The 18282-nt window shown below is 30.3% G+C and overlaps 1 protein-coding gene across 4 annotated transcripts in view; it reads left to right on the top strand.

The window, feature by feature from the left end:
- The first annotated feature begins 374 nt into the window (after window positions 1-374).
- LOC124354697 (mitochondrial potassium channel ATP-binding subunit) overlaps window positions 375-18282 on the top strand; it is a 46902-nt gene continuing 28994 nt past the window's right edge. The window contains exons 1-8 of one of the 4 annotated variants that reach the window (XM_046805345.1): window positions 375-461; window positions 5303-5630; window positions 7983-8141; window positions 9740-9885; window positions 10844-10919; window positions 12741-13040; window positions 14921-15124; window positions 16643-16762. In XM_046805345.1, the coding sequence (XP_046661301.1) occupies window positions 5487-5630; window positions 7983-8141; window positions 9740-9885; window positions 10844-10919; window positions 12741-13040; window positions 14921-15124; window positions 16643-16762 (1149 nt within the window). In that variant the 5' untranslated portion in view covers window positions 375-461; window positions 5303-5486. Of the gene's footprint in view, window positions 622-5302; window positions 5631-7982; window positions 8142-9739; window positions 9895-10843; window positions 10920-12740; window positions 13041-14920; window positions 15125-16642; window positions 16763-18282 lie in introns of those variants that run through there. The other 3 variants (XM_046805346.1, XM_046805344.1, XM_046805347.1) reach the window with 3 other exon arrangements.

Genomic DNA, 18282 nt, shown 5'->3' with positions numbered 1-18282 from the left:
GGCTTTACCCAATCTGCCGAAACTGCTGGCGATTGCGACGTGGACGTAAACCAAAGAAAACACTTTCTTGAGTATAAAGCAGAGCGCATGTATAATTGTTGGGCACTTGTAAATAAATGTAATAATACAGTTAAATAAAAAAAACTATTACATTTTAAAATTAAAATAACATTTAAAAAATAAAAATATTCACATGATTAGTAAATGGTCGTTATAAAATTGCTTTTTTTAAATTAAAAGAAATGAAATTGGTAGCAAGTACACATAAATAGACGCCTTCATACTTGAAATTGCAAAATTATAAAATCGAATGACTTCTATTCTATCTATCATGTTATTGATGACAAGTTGACGCCTGCTTAACGGTCACGATAGTAGGTTCAATGTTTTGTTATTGTTTTTAGGTTAGGAATGACATGATCTTTCTATAACCTCCAATTTTCGCATTAGTGAGAAGTGAGGTACTTAATTAAAATTTTACTATTGCAATCGCCATTCGCCAAATCTACAGACATTTATGTTTGTTCAACTTATTATTTTAAATTTTGTAACATAGAAAATGTTGTGGACAGTTAATATTCTTCAATCAATTTCAAAATCATCAGTACTTTGCAGATTAGGGTGAGAATTATAATTGAAGATACACATTTTTAGTTATATACCGAGTTAGATTCTTATCAATGTTTATACATTCAATAAAATTTTGTATGCAGAATTTAGTATGGAGAATTTAGTTGCCAAATACTTAAATTGTCAAACTAATATTAAAAATTTAATCCTGGCCTGTTTTGGCTTATATTATCTTGAAGGTTGTCTTTTATATGTAAAAGATACCCAAAGTCTAGACATTGGGTAGGGTACGATAAGCGGACCCGGTTTTTTATATCGAAATTGGTAAACGATATTACTTAATCATAACCATCAATATAATCAATTGATACTGATTAAATAATTTAAACCATTAACTTAAATAATCTATATCAACAGCTGTAAACACTTATAATAAAACACACAGATATTTCAATTTTACATAAGTAATTTTGGGTAGGGTACGATATGCGGACCCAGTTTTTTTATATCGAAATTGGCAAACGATATTACTGAATCATAACCATTGATATAACCAATGGTTACTGATTAATTATTTTGAACAATTAACTTAATCTATATCAACAGCTGTAAACACTTTCAGATAATACACATAATCGTACCGAAAAACGTATGTCAAATTTGTGGGAAAGAAACAACTGTAACTGTGGGAGGAGCAAATATGGTCGTCTTCAGTTTTACTAATTTTGGTTATAATAATTTGTTTGATCACTGTAAGTATTAAATTCATATTTTAATTTAAAACATGTGATTGTTATTGAGGACTATAGATACTTTTATATTGATTGATAGTCTAGGATTTGAGATCCGAATATTAGGTATCGATGATTACATTCTTCGATATACAAAACCGGGTCCGCTTATCGTATCCTACCCATAATTTTGATTATTAAAAATGGCAGTCAATTTTAGAAAACTACACGACATTGCTTTGAAAGATAATAAGACATAAATAAAATATATTGTTTTTGTGGCTTCAACATGTTGGACTCGTACCGAAAACCCCATTATGTGAAATTTGTGGGAAAGAAACAACTGTTATTGTGAGAGGAGCAAATATGGTTGTCTTCAGTTTTTCTAATTTTTGTTATAATAACTTGTCCACTTATCGTACCCTACCCAATGTTTGTTTTTTTGTTACTTTTTTTATTATTTAAATAACATTTTTCCTGTCACCTGTCTTAATTTTATCGTTTTATTAGTCAAAGTAAAAAAATCTTTATTCGTTTTGGTTACAATGATGTAACATTTGAATAGTGTCAGTTTAAAGCAAATTTATTTGCATCTCAAATTTATTTGAGATGCAAATATTAGGTATCGATGATTATATTCCTCGATATAAAAAAACCGGGTCTGCTTATCGTACCCTACCCTAGACATTTCTTGGCAATATAATAAATACTCTGTACACAGGGAGAAATTGCAATGCTAAAGTTTATTGTAGTTTATTTCCTATCAACAGGCAAGAGATCATACCTACTGGCTGCAGAGTAGTAAGCTTTTTATGATTTTTTTATTTCCCTCCAATAGGAAATCGTATATAAAAAAATCCTATTATTAGTTTGACTAATTATGTCTCAGAATATTGTATCTTAAGTTATCTGCAAATAAAACTGTGTCATTAAAAACACTAAACTGCAGCCTGTAACACCAATAATGCATGTGCATCGTCTTTTTAGTTGCGGTCATTTCTCCAGTAATACAGGAACGATTTTACTTTGGTTTAATTAATTTAGAATAATATATATATATATATATATATATATATATATATATATATATATATATATATATATATATACAAAGTAATCTATCATATGCAATAATACTAGGCATAGGCCTATATGGTAATGATACTAACGTGAAAAGGTATTATTTTGGAAAAAAATACATCAAAATAATCTTGTCAGGTGGGAGGTAGAACACAAACCACTGATCATGCAGTTTGAAGTATTGACAGTGCCATGTTTCTTTGTACTTGAATGTTTTCTTTTATGTAAAAAGTAATTTAAGTTATATTAAGAAACAGGGATGTACATAATCATTGTACTAGGCAGAGTATTAATCCAAGAATAGGCCAGTTTTACCATTAAATACAAAAAGATCAAAGTATTGAAATTGAAAAGGAACTGTACAACTTGTATCAACCCATATTAAATAAATTAGCTGCAATAAAGCTAAGTCCAAAATGAAATATGTACTAATTGATGCGTGAATGTATAATGTAGATGAGACCGTCAATCATATAAACCATATAAAGCATTAGAAAGAGATAAGATTAGCTGTAAAATAGGCTATATAAATTTGATAATCTCTAGCATTTTTATAAATGATAATAACATGTTCTAATTCCGATTCTGTTATCCTGTTAGACAAATTTCCAATACAGTTTTTAAAGGCAAATCTTTCTTAGGTTATCATTGCCTGATTCAAATAGCCTAGCATGAATATTGAGTAGGCCTGCCTACCTACTTATTTAGCCTATTTGTTTACGGTACAATAAATATATGAACAACAATAATAATTATGAATTATTCATAACTAGATTGTGATTTATATTAATATTAATTGAATTTGGTTGCTTAATTAAGCACTATGTAAGTGAAATAATGATCATAGTTTAGAGCAATATTATAAAAGAAACATAACAAATAATAATCAGTCCCATATGGAGTCACCAAAACAATCGAGTATAATATTCAATTAAAATTATCATAGTCTCATAGGCTATAAGTTATCCAATACTATGATTATGTGTAATGTTAACAAGTCTGGTTTATTGAATCTACAAGCTTATTTTTGATTCTTTGTATTTTGTTTGTCACCCTGTTTAAGTTTATATAGAACACCTACCACTATAATCACTATCTTCATTTTTAAGTTTTTTTTTCAATTTCAGTTATAAAATATTTTCTAAGAAAAATATGCTCTACAAGAAATTTTTTATTATCAAGTAAGAAATCCTTTTCTTTTCTTTCTAAATTATAAATTTAAGAACAGCGCCAAAATCATATCAAAAACCTTATTATTCATGTCAAACAAAATAACAGTAAATAATATTCAAGTGAGGTTTTATCATACCGGTACATTAACAAAAATTGTACATATTTTTATTTACTGCTGACATTTCTGGTTTTGCCTTCTAGCGTTTGGGCAATTATCTTTCAGATGGTTTATGTCTCAAGGAGGTTTCCGGTGTAGCAGTGAGAGGTAACACCACAACTACTCTCTTTGAAGAGTAGTGGTCATGTTTATGGCTATAGATTTAAAACTAATATTCTCTAAGAGCTTTTTTGACATCTACCACAATAAACGTACAGTCCTTCTCACCGAGGTTGAACCTATGTTATGAAAGTTTAACTTTTGAAGAATTTTATGTTAATGATTGCCTTTAAGGTATAATTAGTTTTTGGTTTGAAAATCATGTTTAGTCTACAGGTAATTTATTTTTGGCATTGCTGACTTCACAAATCCTCACAGCAAACAAGTGATGATTGTTTCAGGATTGTGTTGTGATTTACTGATTATTGATTACATGATTGACAATTTGCGTTCACTATCGATTTGCTCAATACATTATGTGTAGTAAATGTCTTTGAACTCCTATTACTAAATCTTTGTTTTAGCTGTTTCCGTGAAGTTCACAACTATCAATGATTTTGCTTTACATTTTTGTTATATTGATTGTTAAGCTGGTGCTCCTTTGACATTATTGATTCTTGTTCCTAAAGTTAAGTTATATCTGGTTCAGCTAATTTATGTACATATGTGATTCTGACATTGTTGGGTTAATTATTGACTTAACGTTCGCTAAATTATTGTTTTCCACACTTGAATCCTTAGATTCTGATCTACAAATTTACTTAAATTCAAAATTATATTATGTTATTATTTTTTATTAACAACTAATCAAAACTTGTTGGAATGTCAAAATTGAATTTACAACTAGCTGTTTCCTGCGGCTTTGCACGCTTTTCGTAAGCTTTGCCCGTGTATGTGAACTTCTGGTTTAATTGAATTATATTTACAACGCCTATGTAGAGTTTGCCTTGTTGCCACAATCAAGAAAATCTGTTTATGTTTATAGCCATTGTGCACGTACATGTACTTTATTATAAAGTGGTCTAACACTCAAACTTTAAGTTCAATCAGAAATGTATCTTAAAGACATATACATAATAACTTAGCACCTCCAAATAATGTTTGGCTATGTAATATATGTAACTGTCTCGTAATTGCAGTTTATTAAACCTGCAGTTTATAGTGTGCAGGCGCTTTTAAATCTTTTATCTTTTGCAGCACCGCTTGGTGGTGAGTTACATCAATGGGCATAGGTTATAAACCTTCTCCGTGGCAAAATACGTATACATACAAAGTTTCATAATGGTCTGTCTAATATTTTGCGATTCCATAAAGGACAAACACACAAACATTAATTTATATATATATATATATATATATATATATATATATATATATATATATATATATATATAGATTAGACAGTTTATTATCAGGTGTTTCTTCTTTTGTTTGTTTATTTTATTCAGTATGTTTATGAAGTGTACTTGATAAAGTTGTAATTACAACGAAGTATTGTATAGTAAACAATTGTAGTTTTCTTTTAAAACTGCTCTAAGATATATATATATATATAGGTTAGTTTATCTATATTGTTTTGGTTGTTTTTCAGTTCAAGAAGCAGTAGTTTATTGAGGAACGTACATCATGTAATCAAACATAGAAGTAATGTTCCTCTGAATGCAAGAAGTTTCTACTCACCAAAGAATTATTCCAATGGAGTAAATATTTTTCTCAGATTGAGAAATAATTCATTGAAGGCATCGATTTTAATATCTGGTTATTATGGGTACTCTATGTTGAAATATGCGCCTGTGATAACTGTTGATTGTGCAGCAAATAAATTAGGTGAGCAAAACCAAAATTTGCCACCTTTTGATTGGAAAAAGTTTTTTGAGTTGATATGGCCAGATGTTTGGAGCTTACTGGGAGCAATTTTTGTAAGTACTGTATCATTTTAAATTTTGTATGTTCCATGTTATTTATGATGTTGGTTTATAACACAAGACCTACAACTGATATTGTAGCGTTTTAAATAATGTAATGACTGATGTTGTAATACACATATTATTACTGTGAATCTTAAGCACAGCCATTAGAAGTTTTAGGATTATTAAAAATTTTTTATATAGAAGTATCACCCTCAAATTCCTGTATTTGGAATCTAAAATTTGGAAAAAATATTTAACTACAATAGAATGAAACACAAGAAATCAAATGACCAACTTCTAACGTTATGAAATTTTTTTAGAAAGAAATAATAATTAAGATTTTATTCAAAATGTTTTAACTGTTAGAAAACCAATCAATTTGAAATTAAAATATTATAATTTATATTAAATAATTACCTAACTACAATTACCACTAATATCAGACTATACAATATCAAATAATCATCCTATTAGTATACACATTTGGTTTCAGAGTAATATATAGTTTTATATTCAATTAACCAATTGTGTGTAGTATTATGAAGTACATGAGTGTACTGTTTTGGTAAAATATTAAATAATTATCAATCTGCAAACAAATAACGGCACAAAATTTTAACATTTACCTAACAATTTATTAATGATTAATACAGGGAGTCCACAAATTATAATTATTCTACCAAATTTAACCAGTTAAGTTCTCAGTTCAAAATAAGTAAAAAATGTCTTGTAAAGTTTGGCCCTATATAGCTTAGTTTATGCTGTTTCAGTTCATTGCTTTATTGTGATTATAAAGTAATAGTATTTATTTTCCTAGAACTATTATTACTTCTTTTAAATTACAAAAAAAATTAAATTACCACAGTAATATTATTTTGATAATGTTAACAACAAATATGTCTAAAGCCAAAAATAATTTTAAAAAAGTAATGAGCTAATTTAGTACAAATATAAATGTAACAACAATTAAATTAAATATCTAAAAGAAACAAAGAATAACCAATATCATAACAAGATAACATTAACATGAATGAGATCAATAAATATAATGATGCTATTACAGCAAAATAGCTCATGTAATGAAATAAAAATTTCTGGTAGGTTGAAGACGAGTTGAGAATTGAGAATTGATTAATTAGCATTACGCTGAAAGGTCTGTAATCTAGAGTCCATCAAAGAAGTCTAACAATTATTCATCTATTTTTTCTTCATATAACAGGCTCAAATAACCCAATTGGGATTAACTCAAACATTGATAAAATTCCATTTCACCCATAGCACTACTGACCTTGTCAAATATCATTGTCCACTATGCACAATGACTGGTAGAAGTAATTTATTTATCACTTTTGACTAGTGAATTTGCATTTAAAATTGTAAGTTTACAGATGAAATCTTTACTTTAAACAAAGAAATGAAATCTTTTGTCTCATGATGTATTTACATTTTTGTTCATTAATGTAGGTTTCATAGCAGTGTTCAAATAATATAAAGTTTCAGTGAGCTAGGAAGTGTACTATAATATATGAGTATGTTGAAAACAAATCTTGTCACCAACTTATAACATTCACTTTCCACTTAATTACTTTTTCTTTTCCTTCTATCAATAAAATGTCATATGTTGAAACCTCATAATATGATTGTACTGTTTGTTTACAAATTAATTTATTCTACCATTTTCTCATTGTCATCATTGTTGCCAGTTAGAATATTATAAAAATATTTGCTAATGCTCGGCGAAATTCCCTGCACTGTGCACCATCATCGAACTCAATGTTGCTCATATAAAAACGAAGCTTCATGTTAACAGTCAAGTCTATTTTAGATCTCGTTCATACAGATAGTCAGATAGAAATGGAATGTTTTCAGTCTCTTGAATGATAAGCTTTGCTAATGCTCAGCCAATTATTTATTGCGAACATGTGCTAATTTTGGTATGGAAAGACAGTGTTGTATCATACCAATATACAAAAAATATTAAAGGGAAAAAATATAAAGAGTCAAAATAGGTAACAAAATTATTAGATAGCATCATAATGCAAGAAAATAAGAAGGCTAACTGGAAACGATGGTCCGATTTTGGCCATTCAGAGAAGATTGGATAAGTGTACAGGCCACTTTTTGTTGTTAGTGACAGTCCAGAAGTTAAGGGTATGATTTCTTCTAGTTTTCATTCAAAAAGAAATTAAAATAGTATATTTTATGTTGTTTGTTTTACTGTAGTACATATTATAATGTTTACTGGCCACTTTAAATAAAAAAAGGAATTTTTAAGTTGGAATTTCATACTCCTTAATCAGCTGTGCAGATCAGCCGAATTGGGGTGTAACAAAATAAATTTATTGTACTCTGCTGTTGCAGGCTGCACTTGCAGCAGCTCTGATGAACATACAGATACCAATATATCTGGGAACTGTGATAAATGTCATGACAAGGTACTTGGGATCTGTGACTCCAGCCAACTTCAATGCAGAAATGCAGGGACCTGTATTTAGCATTCTAGGACTATATGTTGCACAGGTGAGGAGGTTACTCTAGTCTTCGTGGTTTTTAAAATTTTAATTTATAAATTTGATTCTTGGCTCTTTGATTAATAGTTGCACTTGACTTGTGTTAACCAAAATTCAGTCTTTTAGTACAGTATTTATAATATACAATTTGAGTCTAGCTTTCTGATGGTAATGTGAGGTAAATTTAATTTTACCACACATCTAAAGCTACACTTCTTTACTATTTCAATTTTACTAAAGATTTGGAAGGGTGAAATGTTTCTAATCTACACATATATATTTTATAGAAATGAAAATTGTGCTTTCAAAATATTATGACTTTGTAATTTTTTAAACAAGTTTTAACTATTCTTATGTATTAATAATTTTAAACAAGCAAATTAAATTGTATTATATTGAATTTTAAATTATAGTTTAAAATTATTTGATTAAAAACTGTGTAATTATTAGTAATAAATAAAAAGCATATTAATGAAACAAAAATAAAATACTTGAAAACATGTTGATTTTTAGATAGTAGTGTTTGATAGTACACATAGTGAAACTACATGTTGACATTTAGACATTTTGAAAGGTTATTTACACTAGGCCTGTATACAATATTTACTGTAATGAATCTTTAGATACTGCTTCTTATCCTGTAGCATAAAAATACCTTCAACAATTTGTATTTGTGTATAAGATTTCTGTGTAAAGTATGTTCTTTCACCTCCAGCTACATCTTATAATTGAAACCAGTGATCAGATAATTACAGTGGTGATAAGGTCTTTCGGAATCCCCACTGTGCAGTGTTGATGCACTGATACGTATCTGTCAACTACTGTGTCTCTATCACTGTTCATTCACTAGGGTTGCATTCTGTAACAACATGTTAGTCATAGAAATTTGTTAATCCAAGACTAAAATAGATTATTCTTCTCTTGACAACTTTGTAATAATTTTTCTGTACATCCAAGTTTTTTTAGCACAATCAACCAGGTCTTCTTTTGGTCTTCTATCAGAAGCTGAGAAAAATAAATTTAGAATCACATAGTTCGTTTATAAAATTTACTTACAAATTTTAACAAACTGAGTTTTCAAATTCTACTTCTGGCTATAAAACAGTGAAACAACAATTTTCATAGATTGTCACTCGAAAATGTTCAACATTTTTTGAATTTTTGATGCTGCAGGTTCACTGGTATACATTTCACTGCTCCATCTTTTAATCACCTAAATGATTAATTTGTTATGTAATGATTCCAAAATGGTTTCTATATAATAATTGGATGGAGAGTAGCCTGGTAAAACTTAGTACAAACTTTTTCATCAGCATATTTGGCTATTATGAAAATGTTTCACTAGATAAATACTAGACTAGTGGGACGACTGAGGCGATGTAGCGTATATTCTGGAAATTTGATATTATAAAATATAGCTGGAGGTTTGTTACTTTATAAATGATATAATTTTAACTCACTCATTGATTCATTTAAAGAATCATCTCAATTATTCTATTGATGATGAGTGTTATATTAAAAAGATATTCAATGTATTTTTTTTTTTAAACTTCGTGCCAAGGTATGAAACTTTTTATTCCACCCTCTTATTATATAACTTTTTTGTAGTCTGCGGCCACGTTTGTATACATCTACCTGCTCTCTAATCTTGGGGAAAGACTAGCCACTCGCCTTAAATGTGAGCTATACTCCTCCATCTTGCGCCAGGACCTTGCCTTCTTTGACCAGAAACGCACCGGTGACCTCGTAGACTGGTAATAATGGTATTATCATATCCTCAACATTCGTTCTACTATAAATGCTATTTTATATGGCTTATAATCTATGAGTTTATTATTTTATGTTCTAATAACTACTGTTTTGTTAAAAGATTTTACCTACAGTACAAAATAGTTATTTTAAATATTTCAAATGGCTGTTATTTTGTGTAAAAGTGTTAACCAATTATTTGAGATAAAAAACATATCCGAATAAAGTTTATACAGTGAGAATTAAAATTATTGTACCATATATTACATGTGGGTTTTTGTAACCCTCACCAGATGATGTAGATTGGTTTAGTAAGGGAGATGATTTTTTTTGGGGGGGGGGGAGGTAGGATGTTATAGTACTTATTTTTGGCCATGTTTAATTTAATTTTCAAAAAATTAAAATAATCAATGCATACAAATGTTTTTTATGACATTGTATTTACCACTCACTCACTATCTTAACACTTTGAGTGTGAATCCTATCATTTTATGGAACACCAAAACTCCCTAAGAATGCAGATCACATAATTGATGTTTTTAATTTTAGCGTATTACATAATTGCCAATTTTATGGACTCTGCTTACTCTGTGACATTGTGTTAGTAACACAATTTTTCAATTAAATGTCCATGCTGTATTACATCAGTTTGTTTACAGAGCACCAGCTGGCGGCTTGCATTGTTTCTTTATTTTTCTCCTTCAAAATTCATGCTCAGGCTGACGTCAGGAATTCACCCGGCTTGAACAATGTTATCACTAAATTTTTGGATGAATATAGTTTCATATACATAAATAAACATCATAAACTATTGTAAAAATAATTGGTTTGCTTCCTTTGTATTAAAAAACTATGTTAATAAATTTTTATTAATAAAAATATCAAATTTTATTGTATACCTATAATAATAATTTAAAAAAGAGGAAATATTACTATGTTACCAATTAAAAATAAATGTTTCAGCATCACATCTGACGTTCAAGAATTTAAAAGTGCCTTCAAGATGGTAGTATCTCAAGGACTTCGGAGTCTTACTCAGGTAAATACAAGTTGTAAACAAAAATTAGTAGAACTACATATGATTACATATGAGCAGATTGGTTTAGGGCTATGAAAATAATATATGTTTAATCTTTCAAAATAGTTTTCTTCTTTACACATACTTTTTCAGTGCAGTTTCCATGACCTAAAGCAAGTTTTGATTCAACCTTTTGGAACAAAATATTTGGTTTTTGAAAAAAAGTTGAGGAATTTAAGCAACTTACGTTTCTTGATCTTCCTATTACATGTTTAAAACTTAAATATAATTTTTATTGTGAATGTAAAAACATTTATATATCACTCGCTACTTAAAAGTTTCTATGATATATGTTTATACAAATATCTAATACATTACATTTCATACCTATTATGCCAGTATTTCCATTTCTACTCAAATTTCTCTCCATTTCCTGTATCAAAAGCTGTGCTAGTTAACACCTTTAGCATACTTATAACTGATTGTGGTCAGTTATGTTTGACTTGAACTTTGTCACCTTTGCCTCCTCTGCTGCTCCTGCTTCCTTCTTCAGACTTTGGCTACGGATCACATTCTGCACATTTCATATCATCATAGTGCCTGAATCAGCAAGTAATTGTAACTATTTGATATCATTCAACACAAATTGCTGGACCAGGTATTTGTCCATGTAAATTTATTTCCGGTTTTATACCCTTCTATTAATTTAATGTGTTGAAAAAAATACATCTAGTAATAATGTCTTATTGAGATAAGATTAATTTCTCAAATCACTTATAACACAGCTATGCTGAGAGAAGCATTTGTTCAATGAGAATATTGAGTTTAGCTCCATTTCATGTTCTACTTAGTGCAGCGTCTCAGATCTGATACTGTCACAGATTTGATTTGTGGGATTATTTCAGTTTTAAAAACGTACTCTCAATAACAATGAGTTCGTAGTTGTTTTCATTTTGCATCGTTTCTAATCAGAGACACCTAAGTCATAATCCTACTCAGTCTGTTACATACATATACAGTATGGTCTGAGATACACTGGTAAGTACTAAGTAACATTGCCAATGTACCCTATTGTTTCGGTCTTGCTGGATCCCTTCAGAAGAACATGGACTCCAGATTCCAGGAGTCAAGCCTGTGATGGTGTTTGATCTCACAAGCTGCACTAAACGGAAGATAAAATGAGCTTATTTCAAAATTTGCGTTTTCAATTTGGTTTAATGTAATAGATTTTGTAAACATTTACATTTTTATTTATTCTTGTAAAACAGTTGATGCAAAAAAATTCACAAGGAGAAATATTAATTGAGTGAAGGGCTCTTGAACCTGTTGAATTTGATTATCAGATGAACATATTTTACAACTATCACAAAACCGGTTATAGGTAACACTTGCACACTGCTTATTATTCTCAAATATTTCATCACATACTGTACATTTTGAAATCCACTCATACTTGTACATACATTTTTACGTCAAAAGCTTATATTAACTTCTTGTAAATATCTGTAACAGACTACTTGTAGCTTTTGACAAAATTGCATACAGATACACTTGTTAATTTTTTCCAACATGTGACCTTAGCTATTTTTTTTATATAGGAAACATCCCAATTTAATCGATCATCCATGTATTAATCCTCTTAATAGCTTAACATGTTCTAGTACTTACTATCTAGGGCACAGTTTATATCAAGTCTCATTTATTTACAAAAATCTTTCAACTTAAAAACAATTAACCTCATTTTGTAGATCATGGAGAAGCATATTGTAAATTGAAATTAATTGAAAGGAGATGGTAAACTGACTTGGTTGTAAATCTTAACAGCTTCTATAATTCGTGCAGATTGTGGGCTGTGTGGTGTCAATGTACGTGTTGTCGCCCACTATGACGATGGGGATGTTGGTAATAGTGCCTACAGTAATTGTTGGAGGCACCATGGTGGGAGCTGTACTTCGCTCAGTGTCACGTGCTGCACAGCAGCAGTCAGCTGCCGTCACCACTGTCAGTGAGGAAACCATCAGCAATATTCGTACTGTTCGAGCCTTTGCCAATGAACAGCTGGAGCTCCAGCGGTTTCAGGGACAGGTAGAGAGAGCACAGACACTGTACCAGAAATTGGGTGCTGGTATTGCATTGTTTCAGGTTTGTATTTTATTATAACAACTAAAATTACTTTATATGTGTATATATATTGAAATACACAAAAAGTTGTGGGTATGGGTATATGAAATAAATAAATATGTATAAAATTCATCAATCTATGAAGTCAAAAACAGTTACCAAAATTGTTGCCTATTGCCCAGTGGTTCTTAGAAAAAAGAATTTATTTTACTGCTGTTGAAAGTTGTAGATAACTTGTCATGTTTTCTGCTTATTCATCTGATGTTGCTGTGTCATCTTTACAGCAATACACCTATGTCAAATTCTGCGTTTTGCTTTAGAACCGCCCTTGATATGGTAAAAGTAAAATACTGGGAGGATGTAATAAAATAAACTACAATTTATTAGTAACAAAATTTTGTTAAGATTAAACAGTCATCCTTCATATTGGACTTCCGTTCACTTGAAGTGTGTTATGGAATAATTAATTGTCACAAATAGGTTGATATTAAAAGTATAAATTTAAAGACATATTAATTTCAATAATGGAATATAGTAATTTCAATAATGGAATGTGCTGGCATAAAGATTTGATTGCAACAACCACGGTCCTCAAACATGACCATAAGCTGGTAAGCCTAAAAATACACTTATAAACATTTTACTCTCCAAAATGAAACAATGAACATCACGTTATGACATATTAAATAACAATTAAGATCAAGATACACCTGACGTAACTAGATGTGATTGTAATCAAAACATGCAGACACTGAAACAAACTACACATTTCACAAATATTTTAGAATATTCTGATAAAATTAAATACACCTAACATTGCTCATCGGAGTATTGTCCTGAGCCTATTGAACTGAAAAATATGAGGGTCATCCAGAAAGTAGATTACTTTCGATGTAAACAAACACAAGTACAAGAAAAAATTGTATTATTTACATTTAAAAGTGACTCTAAAATACTATTTTTCAATATAATCACTATACAAATCTACACACTTATAGCAATGAACTAGTTTTAAATTCCAGCAATATAAAATTCTGTCACCTGAGACTTCAAGTAGGTAGTCACACTCTCCCGTATTTCCACGTCATCATCAAAGCGCTACGTCGCAGGCCAGGTCTTCATTACTGGAAACAGGTAGTTGTCGCTTAGTGCAAGATCTGGACTGTAAGATGGAAATACCTCCCATTTACAAAGCATCCAGGACTTCTCGAATCCAATTTGTGTGGTCGGGCGTTGTCATGCAAAAACATTTTCAAACTTAACTTTCCTCTGTACTTGTTTTGTATCGCTCTTCTTAACTTGTGCAAGGTTTCACAATATCTCGCAGAATTTATGGTTTGTGTATTTATGGTATTTATTGTTTACTAATGTTAAGTTTTTAAATTTTTGGGTGAGCTTTTTATTAGTTTTAAATAATGTCATTCCTCACTATTTTTAATATTAATTTAACTAATAATACCAAGCAATAATTTTTTATATATAATAATTTAATTATTTGACTTTATTGATTGCACATTTTATTTTTAAAGACAATAACATATTTTTATTCTTGCTTGATACCTGTGCTGCCAATTACTGAATAGAAATGCTTCCTTAAACGAATCTCTGCTTGAATATTAGTGACAATTCTATTATCTTTTTTATTCTGCCTTCTATACATGCCTTGTACGTGACCTTACAAGGCCATGTTAAGAAAAATTTGTATTCTGTATTTCTATAGTTGTATTATTGTAGTTGTATAATTTTTAGTACAAATAGATTAAAAATAATTAGGCTAGTACATAATGTAAGAATGTAAAAAATTCCATATTTTTGTAGCACTGGCTGGTTTCAAAGCGAAAGGTTCTTTTGTGAAGTGTATATGGACAAAGGTGTTGCTGACAGCATTTGTTGCCAAACAGGCTGGGACAAACTTGTTCTTGAACGGTATCGTGTTAGCCAGCTTGACAGTGGGAGGATACTTGATAGCGGCACAAGAGCTGGACGCTGGCAAACTGATGTCATTCCTAGTGGCCACCCAAACAATTCAGCGTTCTCTTGCCCAGCTGTCCTTACTTTTTGGCAGCTATGTGCGAGGTGTACAGGCTGGTGCCAGAGTATTTCAGGTAGATTTAGATTCTTGGAATTAAGCATTGTAGCAGGATATAACTAGATCTCTAGGACGCAAAAAGTATTTTCGGGGCTCCTGTATTGGTTTGTGATCGAACATATTATAATTGGCATTTAGTTATGGAATTTTGAGTTATAACAACATTAGTTCTATATCAATTTGATTGAGAATAGCATAAAATAATACTACTGTTGTAACACCCTATTACAAATACTGTTAGTTGTTTTCACTTCAATTTCAAATCTGAACAAACAGATTTAAGAGTTTTTTTACAACTAAACTTGCTACAGTAGTTTTCTTCTGGACTTAAAGCTTGCAATGATATTGATAATATGTTAAAAGTTAATTCTCTGTACTCTATTATTCTCAATAGATAAAAACAAACTGCTATGAAAATGTTGGAACATGGTGCTTCACAAATAGTTTTTAATAAGTTTAAATTCTGAGAATGATCTCTCAGCTTTTGCTACTGTGACAGGGACTGTGAGGTACATAAAGCAAGCATTTAGTACATCTGGGTAGGTTAAGACTGTTTTCTATCAGGAGAGATTGTGCAACTTCTTTTCAATTTGCACACAACTTTAACTTTAGTTACAAAGTGTTTCTAACTGATATAATCTAATCTGTGCTTTGATAATGTTATTATGTAATCAGAACATCTGCTTGCATATCTGTCGGCAGTACATGAGGTCTTGAAAGAGATAATGATTTAATTTAAATAAATAATATTTTTAACATCTTATTATTGACTTACTGAATCTAAGAAGATTTATAATTATTTTTAACATACATATTGTTGAAAAATGTTTAACGAAACTTGTTTACTATACATAAAAAACTTTTAAATTCATTTGATTAAGACAAATTTGTTTGGGCTCCTTGGCTGGGGCTACAGACCTGCATTGTAGAGAAGTTTAAATTTTTCTAGATCTTGCATTTAGTTTGAAAAGACTATCCAACCAATGCACCAATGGCTAGTGTTGGGATGTCATGAAGTATAAGGCCTCATGTCTTCTACTATACTGAAAACCCTGATTATCACGATTTCAATATGGACACTCTAAATATTAAACCATTATTAAGATAAACCATGTATATCTTATCCTTCCATTTTTATACTAATGTTATTGGACTTAATCAACCATTCTATTGGGTGTCCAATTTATTATTCTACTTTCCTCAATTTTAGAGTTATTCGAATTATAATCGATCATTTTTTGCTTGCTTGATTAAAATAAAATGTACATTAAAATTTTACATTGTCACCAACTCAATTTGGATATTTCTATTTTAATACTAGCCATTTCATGAAAATAATATAGCTACATGTTCATGAAATATCTACAGTTTCACTACACTAAATACATATAAAAAATGAACCACCATAACAGTTTTGTTTGAAGTTGAAATCAATAGACACCAAAAATTTAAATCTAAGCAAGATGAAACATTTTCTATAGAATAGAGGAACTCTTTGTTTCTTTTCTTTATATCAGTGTTTTATCTATTTCAGTTCATTAACACAGAAGAGAAGATACCGCTTACAGGAGGAAAAATCATCCCTGCTCATTCTCTAGTAGCTGATGTGGAGTTTGAAAATGTAACATTTGCCTATCCTACCCGGCCGCAACAGGTAGGTTTCACATATAAGACTATTAGCACAGTAAAAATAACAATAGCTCAGAAGTCCAGAGAGAACTTGTAATCTCTAAATTGGCTGCTTTGCTGAGTTGAGGAGAAAAAATATAGGTGTACGACAAGAGAATTGAGCTTAGTTTCTCTACTGTGGCAATAATGAGGTGTAACAGTGTAACTTCACTCCTGCTGGATGAAAAACAATAAAAGATTGTACAAAATGTAAAATATGCTGTGCAATTCGCTATCTTCTACATGAAGATCATTCAGGGTTGATTCTCTGTCAGCTAGTTGCTGCATATATTTCAAACATAAAGGATGAACAGCAATTTTGTAAAAGGGATTCATTAATTTAAAGAACAAAATCATAATAATAAGAGACCAATATGTCAATTTATGATACAGATGAATTTATGCAATATAACAAGTTAAGACAGTGGCTAAAGCCATGAATTTGGGATGAATTTTTATTCTTATGGATAGGTAAATTATTAAATACAGTATTTTTCTATAAAATACTTGATAAATTGAATCAAACCAGCCATTATAAACCAGCATCCATTCTATTCAAAAGAGGCAGACCAAAACTCCTTTGTCAGCCTTCAAGGATTTTTACACCTCCCACTGAGTACATAAAGGTTTCTAGTAAACTTCAGCCTGTCCAAGAAATTTGACCAAGTGCTGTAACTTGCCAATGAGGTCCTTGTGGGGGGGGAGGGTATCAAATGGCTCTTTTCACATAAAATAATTTTTTAGGTTGACAAGGGATAGTTGAGTGTTCGCTTATGGGACTTCAAGTGGATGTCGGTGCTCACTAGGTGAGATTCATTAGTATAAACTAACCTGTCTCTTGATCGTCTAATCCAGCTGGTTCAGATCTTATTACACAAATAACTGCCACATTTTTACACTGTTGTCAATCTTATACTAGTCCTACGAGAGGTTGATAATTGTAAGTTTGGAAAATATGCATGATTGGCCTCAGATCACCAATAGCATCAGTACATGACCAACTTATAAATTGTATCAGCCATTTTTTCTTCAATAGTAACAGAGGACTGTGAAAACGATTATCTTTCATGAAGGACTGTAAGATGAAAAAACAGGATTTTTCAGAATATTTGCCATCTTTCAGTAATACAAGAGTACAGTTACATTAAGTGTCAAGTTCTTTAATCTTATTTCTATTCTCTATTATTTTTTTCTGTTAGGTTAGTTATCGTGTGTGGATAACTAATCTAACACATAACTATAGTCTAGGTTAAAATAAAAAAATCATACCAGAGTGTTGTAACACGCATAAGTCAGGATCACAACAATCGTGTTGTGTTTACTTCATGCACACTATCTTTAAAACAAGTGCTTTATAAATCTAAACTCTAATATTAAAACCGAACTAAAAAATACAGGTAACAATAGGTTTGCACTGAGAACTGAACAGAGACCAATAGTAAATAGTGATCATCACAGCAGATACAAATTACGGCAATTTTCTTCACAATCCTTCCATCATAAAAA

The sequence above is a fragment of the Homalodisca vitripennis genome, chromosome 2 (assembly GCF_021130785.1).
Source record: "Homalodisca vitripennis isolate AUS2020 chromosome 2, UT_GWSS_2.1, whole genome shotgun sequence".
Taxonomy (NCBI): Eukaryota; Metazoa; Arthropoda; class Insecta; order Hemiptera; family Cicadellidae; genus Homalodisca; species Homalodisca vitripennis.
The sequence above is the reverse complement of the archived record's forward strand: the minus strand, read 5'-3'. Positions and strand labels throughout refer to the sequence as shown.